This window comes from Montipora foliosa, chromosome 9, assembly GCF_036669935.1.
Source record: "Montipora foliosa isolate CH-2021 chromosome 9, ASM3666993v2, whole genome shotgun sequence".
NCBI lineage: Eukaryota > Metazoa > Cnidaria > Anthozoa > Scleractinia > Acroporidae > Montipora > Montipora foliosa.
Window position 1 is genome coordinate 46748576 of NC_090877.1, and position 12500 is coordinate 46761075.

The window sequence follows — 12500 nt, forward strand, 5'->3', positions numbered from 1 at the left end:
TTTGCCGAAGGGATTAAACCACCACACATGGGAAAAAAACTGCGCTAGGACAATTGAATTGCTCTGTAATTTTCCAGTTTTTCCAAAGGCTCCAGATACAAGACGGGTAATAAATCGTACGGCCATTATCAAGCATAAAGATACAGCCACTGACGCTCACAGACTGTTTGGTTTCATTCTTCCAAATTCAACTGGGGAATATCGCTTTGCCGTGGCATCCAATGGATTTGCCGAAGTTTGGCTCGGCCGGAGTAAGAAATGGAGAACAGCGAAAAAGGTAGTATTCATACATCCGTTTTATGCAAAACGAATCCTCGCTGGACAAGAGTTCAATGTTTCCAAGACGCAGATTTCATCCGAAATTCACTTGAAAGCCAAAGTCAGATATTATATAGAGATATTGTACACTTTAGGTAGAAAGGATCAGATGGAACATTTTGTTCTCGTCGCTTGGCAACAGCCCAAACAACCCAACTTTGAAATCATCGAACCCGAGTTTTTAACGCAGTTCCTGAATGACAGTGCCAAAGGAAAGTACAAAATGTTTGACGATGAGCTGCCAGACGCCTTGTCATGTTTTTCAAGTGGAGAAAGAGATCATGCGAACAAGCATATGAAACCCGAGACACTTCCTTACTTAGGACACGATGAAGTCAGAAGAGCTTTACAATTTTGCAAATATAGACCAAGTTATGTTCTCGATCCTAAAGCTTTTTTAGGGCGCGAATTTCCGCGTTATAGTGGAGTCAGCCGTCACGTTCAGAAAACAAGAACATTTCCACTTTCCTTTGTTGACGGAATTGTGCAAAATAAGAAAGCTCGTATGCCGTTTATAGCCGAGCAACCCTTAGATGAGAACGAGGCGTGGTCGGTGGTTTTCAGATATCTGGATGCACTTGAAACGAGTTACAATAGGTAAGTTGGGGGAGAGAGATTTTTCTTTCTGATTCGATCAATTTTTGAGTTTAGAACTACCCAGCTGAAGGTGGGAGATTCAATTCGCCCTGGATCTTTGAGGGATACTGTCATGATATTGTAACGCGCTGAACAACCAAAAAGTGCTTTTCAGTTGGTGGCATCAGCAACATGAAACACCTCATGGCGGCTGCTCAAATGCAGACTGTTTGTACCTTTTTTGTGCAAGTGATTGACGAGAAAGAGTTGTGAGAGTGCGATGCGTGAACGTTTTTCAAGTCTTCCTGTTGTGCTCCGTGAAACGGCGCGGTAGAAACGAGTTTGGTGCGATGATGGTGTTAGCGCCGACATTTGTCAAGAGATTGTTCCAACGTAGTCACAGTGCCTCCTCCAGCAACACACCCTCTCCCCTCCCCCTACTCCTCCTCTTCCTTTGAGAATTGAATAGGCCGCGTTCCCTGGTTAATGGACGTATCCGTTTGGTTCAACTCTCTCGTCTTTTTGAATAAGGACGAAAAACCCGTAGGCCCTAACGCGAAACATCTCTCCCTCTTAGGTAAGCACTTTCCTTTTTTATGATCCTGGCTGCCCTGTGTTGTATAACATGATTCCGTTGAAGAGTCGCATGCAATCATTTTACCGTGCAAGGCGCCAACTGCATTTGTTTGAATGAGAATTTTGTGAATGGCAAACGTATACGTAATTTAGCCGTGATTTGATGAAAAAAAACCGTGTTACTTTTGTATTGCAGTACATACAAATTGGAGTCCATTAGGCGTATCGAAAAGAAAACAGATCCAAAGAATGGTGAAAGATATCTTCTTGAGCTTGTTGTTAGTGACCGCATAATAGGCAAGAGGTATCTCTTGTCGGAGTATGTATTTCAGCCAAAGGCCAAAGATGTCCCACTATGTTATCCCGACGGTCTGCAATGGAACAGAAGTGCGGATGTCTACCTAATCCTTACGGTCAAGAACCTCGGTCGATGGGTTCACCATTTTATCAAGAATGTGGAAAAGATCGTCCAGCAAACGAAAGACGAACATTTGCATGTCGTAATCTACGATTTTGATAGCCCGGATATCAACTTGACCGAGGCTTTCCAAAGAACGACCTTAAAGAACTATCATTTCATCAGAAAGCCGGGAAAGTATTCGCGTACAATTTCTTTCAGTGAGGCGATAGATTCCATAAAGGACCCTAACGCCATAGTTGTCACCATAGATTTGCACCTTGACATTGGAAGTCAGCTTATCAACGATATTCGCAAGGTAGGTACTCTGAAGTCTAAAGCCGAGGGCGTATGGAATCGTTCTGAGACGGCTTAACTTCAGCTGTTTTAGACGAATTATTCAGTAACAACAACAACAACAACAGCAATCATCGATTATTTTGCCACGTCGACTTGAAATGTCATGCGGATAAAAAATGACACGTTGCAGAATGATATATTAAGCAGGAGCTCCAGAGAATAACATATCAGATTTGGTTTTAAGGAGCGAGTAAGCCAACAGACATATGTAATTGGCAAAGGTGCAAAAATGGCAAACGGTGGACAAAATGTTACTACAAAATTAGGGTTAATGATTATACACTCCTTATATAAGACCCAAATATACATATGCACTATCGGCGACCTGATAATGGCCAAATTTCATTTAGTTATTCGGGCTACAAACAGTAGGTTATTTGTAGGGTGTAGCCTCATAATGTATGGCTTTGGCGTCGGAACATACATTTCTTTAGGAAGCGTTACATTCGAATTATTTGTCATCGACCAATAGCGTTGTGTATGTTGCGGAAATTAGAGTCGATTTGTTCTCTCTTCAACAATTTCATCAAAGTTTCTCATTTCTATTGGCGCAGTGCAACACCCATGCCTGATGTCCGTAATTTGCCGTTAAATGTTGCCCTTGGCAACCAACTACACACGTTTCTCATTGTTCCATAACTGAAGCTCTAGCACCATTAAAATGTCCCTCTTAGCAAACGAAAGACAATGCTCCTTTTGCCTGGGACTGAATCAAATGCTGCCCGAAGTATCCCTTCTTGCTCACGTTACGGGTTTTATTGGCGTTACAGGTTGTAAGACTTATTAGTTGAAACGTCTTTTGTCTGCCTTATGTTACCATACGAGCTATGTTGTCGGGGCTCAGTTCTCAGCTATCTTTTTCCTTCCAGCACTGTTCACTTGGCAGGACCGTGTACGCCCCACAAATAGTTACTTTGAGTTGCGGTGCGAGCAGCTCCATACCCAGAGGGCTTTGGTATCACTACAGCTATGGAACAATCGCTATGTATAAACAGGATTGGGACAATTTTGGAGGATTTTCCCAGGCGTTTTTCAACAAGAGTACCTGGGGAGGTGAAGACTGGGATTTAATTGACAGCGCCGTCAAGAGTGGTTTGGAGATCGAGAGAAAATGTTCACCATCTGTGTATCACTATCACCATACAAAAGCAGGAATGTGGTGACACACTAGTTAAAGACTAGATTTGTCAGAAAATCGATGAGGAACGTCGTAACAAGAAGATGTGCCACAAAAGCCGGAGTTTATTAAGACATGTGGATTATTTGTTGTTTGTGGTACGGAGATCTGAGACAATTCGAGCTATTTAAAATCAACCCCATCAGCAGTTTATCCATAATATTTTATTCCTGTTTTTTGTGTCGTTCTAGTTTGTAAGTTCCAAAGTGACATTTATTTATCTTAAAATGTCTCCGTTTTGCATGAAATGATAATAATGATAATTGCAAATGAAGTTACATTCCCAGAGAATTAGTGTAAGACGTCCGTCTTTGCAATTTTGACGTCCCGTTTGCCTGTGTGTTTATTAACTTGTGTTTATTAACGGGGCGGGGGTCCTAGTATTTCATCAGTATCTATATAATAAATATGTGTTTATGTATTTTATCAAAAAACTGAACAACGGATATCAGATTTCTTGCATTTTAATTGGCTCGCCGGACGCAGGCTATCAGTTCATATACCTGGTATACGTATAATATGGTCAAGGAACGTGTCAGTAATAAAGCGAGCTGAAAACATTTTTGCAATTTGTGCCAAGTAAAATTAACATGAAAGAGTTGTTGATCCTGGAATTTTTAATAAGGCAAGTATTCTACACGGGCTTGCTGGATTTAAAATGATCATAACCAACTCGGCGCTACGCGCCTCGTTATCTATCACTTCATATCCAGCGCGTCCTCTTAGAATAATTGCTGAATCTTAATCAAGGTAATTGCCGCTAGCGCTGACTTAATTATGCTAATCTGGATGATGGAGCGGCCAGCAGTCGCTTAATTTACGTGGTATGGCATAACAATTACATTCATATGGTATAAATTACAATTAAAATTACAAATTACATAATATGAAAGTAAACGAAGTGGCCACTCTTCAAATAAATTGTGGATAAGATGCCGATCTCAGAACAACATCAGCTGGTAACGCGTTCCATACAGTAATAATGTTCTATAATGTGCATAGGGGCAATCCAATGTATTACTAAACTCTCGTCGTACCTGAAGATGGCTGATTTGGCCAGCAGAAATATAGTACATTACTACAGTCAATCAATCAATCAACGGGAATGAACGTCGAGACAACATTAGCCAAATCAAACTTGGAGTAACTACCGACAATTCTCTCTCCTTTCAAGTAGATATCAATGACATCTGCCCGCAAAGTAAATACAAAGGTGACGATCCTCCATCGCATTCGTAAACTTATTCCTCAATGCAAGAGACAATGCTCAAACATTACATGGAAATTATACTGCCCCACTTCGCATACGCAGCCCCGCTATTCATAGGCCTGACCAAATGTCTATCTGCAAAATTAGATTTAGTGTCAACAAACGCATTTGCTTTGAGGACTCAAGATACCTCAGACAACGTATCACTAAGGGCCCAAACGTTGCAAATTTAAAACATCTGGAGCACCGGCGGATCGAGCAGATACTGGTACTGGTACATTAAAGCATCTCAGTACGGTAAAACACTAAATTATATAAGGGAAATGTTCCAACAAGCCGTGATTACAGCCTTCGGGGACACCACAAGCTTGTACTTCAATTCCCCAACCAAATAGCTCTTGCAAGATACACTCTTTCTCTTTCCAGGCAGCAAAACAGTGGAGCAATTTGCCTGATAAACTAAGAACTACAGAATCGCTTTCACTGTTTAGATAAATTCCAAAGGTTTTCGGACAGTTAAGTTTCATATTTCCCGCCATTTTGCCCGAGTGGGCGGCCCTTATCCCGCGAGAACACAGCTGAAAATTCGCTGGCTTAGAATTTCATTCTTTGCTACCCCGAGAAACGCCCCTATATAACCTCATTGACATCGTTTTACAGGTGGGGCCGGTTGCTCGAAGACTGGTTAGAGCTAACCGCGGGTTTAACATAAGAGGTATCCGGAAACCTATAGGTGTCCATGGTATTTAACGATGGGTATTGCTAACCATTGCCCGTTTCTCGAAAGTCCCGAAAACTTTTCGGGTCCGAAAAGTTTTCTGTGAAATTGCCAACCGCTTGTTTTGGAAAGCCGATCTTTTAACATGCTTTCAAGCTAAGAAAAAGAAAATTAACTGTGAAGTTTGACGAATTAAATGCTCTCCGTTTTTGAGTTACAAAAGAAATTATGACACCCGAAAATGGCCCGTAAAGTTTCGGGTCTTTCGAGAAACGGCCCCCTGGGCCCGGTTGTTCGAAAGCCGATTAACGCTAATCTCAGATTAAAAAATAACCAAGGAGTTTATTTCTCTACTCCCAAATGTTGTACAACGCTGATATTTGGCAAAATTTTACATTAGACGAAGTCAAGCTTGAAAACCAAAAAATAACCAAAAGAAGCTTTCACCCAAAAGTTAAAAAAGCAAACCAAAGTTTAGGCTAATCCTGGATTAAGTTAATCGGCTTTCGAACAACCGGGCCCTGGCCGCTAATTTTACTAATGACAACGGGGTCAGCAAGTCTAGTTAACATATTAAAAATAAAAGAATAAGTACTAGCCTCTATATTTGGTCATGCTGCCCTGGGTTTTCTTTTCTGTCCTTTTCAGCTTCGGTGAAAAAGACATGACAGACAATCATTTCTAAATACCTGAAATACGTCAAATTAAAAATATAAACAGATGAATAACGGTAATGCGAGTTTCATTAATTAAATTTATACACCTCAATCCTTTTTACCCAATTTAACATCCATGATTGAATCTATGCAACTGTGTAAGAGAATTATACTTTCTAGCCGAGTGTTCCGTTTGCTGTAAAGAGAACCCGGCTCGATCAAGTTTTAGGATAAAACATACTATGTCTCTAATAAAAAACTAATATATAGATTTAGCCAAACCTAAAAGCGGAGTTCCCGTTTTTAACCCCAAAAAGCAATATAGTGTTTATGGAAATAATTATGCTTCTGCATTAAGTACAAAATTATTCGTCATTAGTGTGTACAGTTTACCGTGATCAAACAGATTAAACACCTCTGAGCTGACAGCAAGGAAAAAACAAGCCTTGCAAACAATAACTAACAATTTTCAGGGCTTGAAATTAACTCTTTTGTTCAGGTGCCAGCTGGCGACTAATGGGGAAAATTTGGTCGCCAGATCATAAATTTTGGTCGCTAACTTTGCATGCAAGGAAGTCATCATTATTGAGTAGCACAAAAAAAAGCACAGTCAATTTTGCAGGTGTTCGCTTTTGAACAGAGGCGACAAGTTCTCCAACCCACTTTACGTTAAGGGTACAGGTTGCTTTTTGAAGGTTCCATGCAAATTTCAAACTCACTGTGCGATGTCTAGCCTCATTATCAATGTGTTATCAATATCAAGTTAGTTCCGAGGAGGTCCTTCCGTAATATGGCTAAATCTAAGTTTTCAGCATTCACAACTGACGATGGATTTAAATTTTCAATTAACCTTCTTGCCGAATTTCGTCGTGCGGGCGCAAATTCACGGTAACCGGCTAGAAGCAGACGGTGTTTAAATGCGCCCACGATCCCATGAAGCCGCTGAAACAATATGGCGCCTAGTAAACGCGGTGATCGAATTGTGCTATTAATTAACAATGTGAGAAACCGATTTTCTCGTAGTATTTATACAATATTTTAATGGGGAAAAAAAGGCGAGTCGTGTTCTAGCTACCAGTTCCGAACGATTTCATCATATAAAGAATCAAATACAACAGTTGTCTGCTGTTTATCCTGGGTTATCAGACAAAACGTGATTCGCCAGCTGGCGACCAGTGTTCAAAATCTAGTCGCCAGCCCTCAATTTTTGGTCGCATTGGCGACCAGTGAGTCGCAATTTCAAGCTCTGATTTTAATCAACAACTAAAACTGAAATTACATGCACAGTAATCTCTTTCACAACATTTTCCGTTTGACTGACAATCTTTACTCCCTCTCTCTTCAGTTCAGAACAACAGCAAAAATCTTTACCAGAAACCCATAAGAGTTGAAACGTGTAACGCGCGTTCATGGCTTCCGAATATTCAGTGCGAACTGATTGGTTGAATGTTTCAGTGCTAAGTACCATATTTGGAAACCCCTCGCTCTTGTTGTTTTAATTATGGTACTTAGCAAATTGAATATTCAGAAGCTTGTTTCCCAGCACACAAGGGGCCGTTACACGTTTCAACCCTTATGGGTTTCTGTCTTTACTAATTCTGAAAAAGTCAATCTAAAGTGTAGTAAATTCGCTTACTCGACTGCAATTTCACAGTCAAACAAAGAAGCTCACAACTGGACACCCATTTCACGCAAAGAGCCTACAAATGTGATTGTTGAAAGATGTAAGAATCTCTGTCAACACGGAATTGCAAACGTTTTCAGGCCTTCTTCCTTTCTTAGCTAGTTTTACAATACGTGAGGCAGCGAGGCATGCAAATAAACTTATTATGTTAAAGAAGGAAAACATTAAGCTTACCTGAAAGCTAACCTTTGTAAATAAGTGTTTTGTCTCTCGCTCTATTTCTCTCAGCTTTACGTTTATTTTCATTGAAATTTCCTCTTCTTGTCCGTCGGCTTCTCTCGAGGATTTCTTCGCTTAATTAAATTTCTCAAATTTCGTCGCCTCTTCTCTCGTGCTCTTTCCTGCTCTTTATCTCGTTCACTCACTTATATGATTTCCCGCCAGAAAAACACGGGTTTCCAAATGCAACGCTGCCACGCGATTTCCCGCCAAGGAAAATTGCCCGAACACTCCTGCCAGGCCCAGAGGCTGTCCTGCCTCCCCACCTCCACCCCGACAGTCTGTATGGGTGAACGTCCGTGACGTCATAACCAAAATTTCTCGCATCGACGTACAGATTTCCCAAAAAATCTTACACATATTGATGGATGGATGGTCCGCTATAAAACAGAATGACAATCTTTGAATACCCTCTTTATCACGGAAACCTTAAATCAATGATGTATGAAGGCTGTTTTGATTTTAAAAAAACGTTAACACTTGTCTTCTTTGTTGATTTTTGTGAGTTAAAAATCTAGCACAATTCACTTACCGGGAAAAATCAACTGATAAATTAGAACTCAGTCCGGCAGTGTCCGGTGAACTTGGAGGGGCTTAAATCATGAGATAAACCATTCTAAAACCGTTTTTGCGTGAATTGGGCGTAGAACCAAATGCTTCGATCGATGCCGACAGACTTACAAGGAGTGCTCCTTTACCACCGCAGTCACATTCGTAAAGACTTTCCAAAACAGATTTGCGCTGTTGTCTAGCAGTTATCGAGAGCTTCCTATTTTTGGTCTTGAAGCAGCCTGTATTTTTCTTTAATTAATCTAACTCTCTTTTCGTTTGATTCATGTAATCATATTGTACTTTAATTTGAGCTTTTAGAACTTTCGCGAGGGAGAATCTGTACGAAGTTATGGAAGTGTTATTAGTAAATAGCTGGATATCCCGTCCAATCCTGGAGTTTCAGGTTCAGGCAAGCGAGACAGCTGTCATGATTTTAACGAAACTGTTGAAAGAAGGTCAACATAATCATGAAGATGAAGTCGGTTAAAACAATGCACGACGTGGGATGTCGCCAAAACAATAAAAGCAATCATGCGTATCACGATTGTCATGAACATTTACAACACAAGAGCGGTTCACCCCGTATCAGTCTGGTATCCAAATCCGATAAGAGTATTTCGTCTTGAAACTCACAAATGAAGAAACTTCATGAACTGGCGGGACTTTTTCTCAACGAGGAACATCCTCGAGTTGAAAAATTAAAGGAGGGAGTGGCTTTTATCTGGAAGAAACATAAACCCGCTTCAGAACCAGAACCAACGCTTCGAAGAACTTGTTCGGAGAGCGTTTTATCTAACAGTGTACTCAAACGGTTCGGCAATACAGACGACGGTGATAGAACTGATATATTAGCAAGGGTAAACAAACCGAGAAGGACTCTTAAAAGAACTGTTAAAGTCAAGAGAAGTCCCGTAAATGCAACCGACGTAGGAGCACTTCCTGTGAAATCTTGTCTTCGATACGAGCAGCGAAAAGAGTCAGATTCCTCAAAACAAGTGTCATTTTCACCGTATGCTTTGATACTGTCGGCAGCAAGCCAAAATGCTATCTCTGAACTGCAAGAGTTTCTGGATAAAAAGCCTTCGTATATAAACAAACCGAGTTCCTCTGGTGAGACTGCTCTCCACAAGGCCGCAGCCAAAGGATATCTTGACTGCATTAAATTGCTTATTGAACGAGGAGCAAATGCCAATGTAGTGGACAAACAAGGAAGGACACCGTTATTAGTTGCATGGGAAAATGGACATATGGAGTGCCATAAATACATGTTAAAGTCCCTGAAATGACGAATACCTTGTCGAAGAACACATAAAATTTGTTTGATTTGCAACACACTGAAAACAATAGCAATCAAAGTGTTTTCCATGTGTTTCAAAGTTATATAAATTGTAGGCCGACATTTCTATTTTGCGAACCAATATTCTTTGACATTAATTAATAAGGAAGCCCTCTATTTTTGTCATAATTATGGATATATATTTTGAATATATGTTTTGATTTTTTGACGTGAAAGCTGTCTAATTTTGTATGCATTAAATGTGAAACATTGTTACAATTTAACCGTATCTGAGACCGTCAATTTTTTAGTGATTCTGTCACTGCTGCTTTTAGGCCGGGTTTAAAGGGAAAATATAGCTAAATTAAAAAAATCTGAAAACGGAAATCTGAACAGTGCTATTGAAAATTAATTCCACTCTATAAAATAGAAACAAGTACGGGAGTCTTTTCTTGTTCTGATTCAATGAGTAAACAGCCTTAGGCCATGTTGCATAACTTCTCCGTTTGTAGCACACGTTCCTGTAATGAAAGCTACCACAAATACAAGTCTAATTGAAAAAAAAAACTGGTTAACATGGTGGAATTCTTATAGATCAATTGAGACTCACTACCTTCTGTACCTTTTTCAGCACGGGGAAACAAACAAAACTTTAAATTAATGCCCAAATTATTCATCAAGTTCTCTTTTATGCGAATTGTGAATACAACTACAACATCGCACAAAAATCGTTGTCCCCCATAACGTCCTTTTCAAGAATTGTCCGGCGTAATTCATAAAGACCATGAATTTTCACGCCAATTTGCTCCAAAATATGTGGCCGGCTATCGAGCAGTGAGACTCGAGAAAGTGACGCACGAAGTGGTTTATTTGTTTTACTCAGAGGATAGGCTGGAAAAACAGGAAAACTCAAACAATTGCAACATTGGCAGAATCTTAGTTATACGTTACTTGTTGACTTCATGATCTTTTCAGTAGCTTTTTCGAAACAACGAAAGGAACAAGAGAGACAAGTGACTGTCGACTGGCTTCAAGGGCGATCAACCGCTGGTTGCCCTTAGGTCGGTAACAGGTGGTTAGCAACCAATCTCTAGAGACATAGATAACAAGGATTTAATGTACAATTGCTGTTGGACGAACAAAAGGAGCTAATGAGAGATCTTTTGTTTTCGTCCACCAACATGGCGACGATGATGTAACGCGAAAACCAGCAAAAGTGAAAATCCTGACAGTAAAACGCTTAACAACGAAAAAGAACCTGATTTAAGCATGCAATAAAATATCCAAGGAAACTACTATTTTCCTGCGTTTAAGATTCTAATTCCCTTATTTGTTTTTGACGTATCACCGTCAAAAGGCACCTGCCGGGGTCAAAAAATTGCCGAGGGTAAGAGCGAGATCGGTGTGTCCGAACAATAAACTGAAAAGCAAATTAGAATTTGTCAAGGCTCAATGACTTTTAATAACTTTGACAAAATTAGAACTGATAACAAGTGAAGTTAAAAACCATTGAAACGTGCCACGTTTACAATTTCAAAGAAAGTAGAGAATTAGTTCTCTAGTTTAAATCGATTTTTTTTTTCAAAGCTCTGAAAATGTCAGTGGCTATTTGAAAATGACGAACTAATATCGTAAAGAGGTCTTTTGATGAGAGGTAACGGACGTTGGACTGAGAAGAGTGAATCACGTGCGAAAACCACTAGCTGTTTGATTGACAGTTCGATGCTTGGAAACGACGTTGGGCAACCATGAAGGAAGAGTGATTTAGAATATAAAACATGACAAAAACAGAGTCAGGTTGGTACAGTCATCAAAACGTGGCGAAATCGCGGTTTGATGTCTGTACCCACAAGTTCCCACAAGCGATCAAGTATTCAGGTTGGTTGTCAGGTAATAAACGACAGACGTCATGTAAATTTTCCTGTTGGAGAAGTGATACGGTCTGGTACACCACACATGTTACAGCTCTCATTTTCCCACTAAATTTAAACAAATTATATTTAAGGCGCCGTTACACTGTGAAATGTTTCGTGCAACTTGTCTCGCAATGTTTTGGCGACATTGTGGCGCGACAAGTTGCACGAAACATATTTCTCAGTGTAATATTGCCTGTAACGGCCAAAATCGTTGCAAGACAAGTTGCAAGAGCCGTTGCCTAAAGTAGAATTTACACTAAGTCTGTGAAATGTTTCGTGCAACTTGTTCCGCCACAATGTCGCCAAAACATTGCGAGGCAAGTTGCACGAAACATTTCACAGTGTAACAGCGCTTTTAATCACTCATTACAAACACTATCATCATGATAATGATTATCATAAACATCACCATATTGAACGCCCAGCGTGAGCACTTTGTGTTAAAACGTCACTTTGGGGCCTGTTGCTCGAATGGTTAGCCTGGTTAGCGCTAACCGTTTGTTAGGAGGTATCAAAATGGTATCGGTTAACGCTGGTTAGCCCTAAGCATGTCGAGCAACACTGTCCACGAGGGTCTAATTTTATCCTCATCACGTTCAACTCGCACACGACAAAACACGCAGACGGATAAAGGATGAAACGGTCTGTTGCCTCACGTGGGTGGCAATTACGCAAATCTCGGTGAACTATCTTGAAAGAATTTAAAATCCGTATTGCGTAACTTATTGAGCCGACCAACAAGGACACACTTGAGGTTGCTGTCCTTCCTTCAGTGGTGTCTTCCGGAAAATGAACAAAAAAGGTAAGTTGCGTTTAACGCTTGCGGTCCCATTTTCTCATTTTCAGATACAATATTTTATTAGAT

At 40.3% G+C, this 12500-nt stretch overlaps 1 protein-coding gene and 1 long non-coding RNA gene across 2 annotated transcripts in view; one reads left to right on the forward strand and one right to left on the reverse strand.

Moving 5' to 3' along the window:
- The window catches only part of LOC137969414 (uncharacterized), a 5907-nt gene extending 1563 nt beyond the window's left edge, over positions 1-4344 (forward strand). Inside the window, exons 1-3 of the mRNA XM_068815632.1 lie at positions 1-915; positions 1667-2186; positions 3097-4344. The exon at positions 1-915 is cut by the window's left edge and continues 1563 nt beyond it. Coding sequence (XP_068671733.1) covers positions 1-915; positions 1667-2186; positions 3097-3390 — 1729 coding nt within the window. The 3' untranslated portion in view covers positions 3391-4344. The remainder of the gene's footprint in view (positions 916-1666; positions 2187-3096) is intronic.
- A 190-nt stretch (positions 4345-4534) lies between these two features.
- LOC137969417 (uncharacterized) lies at positions 4535-10968 on the reverse strand. Its single transcript, XR_011116669.1, has 3 exons — positions 7847-10968; positions 5932-6021; positions 4535-4749 (listed from the first exon to the last, which is right to left on the reverse strand). It is a non-coding gene; the product is annotated as an uncharacterized lncRNA (long non-coding RNA).
- Positions 10969-12500: the final 1532 nt, after the last annotated feature.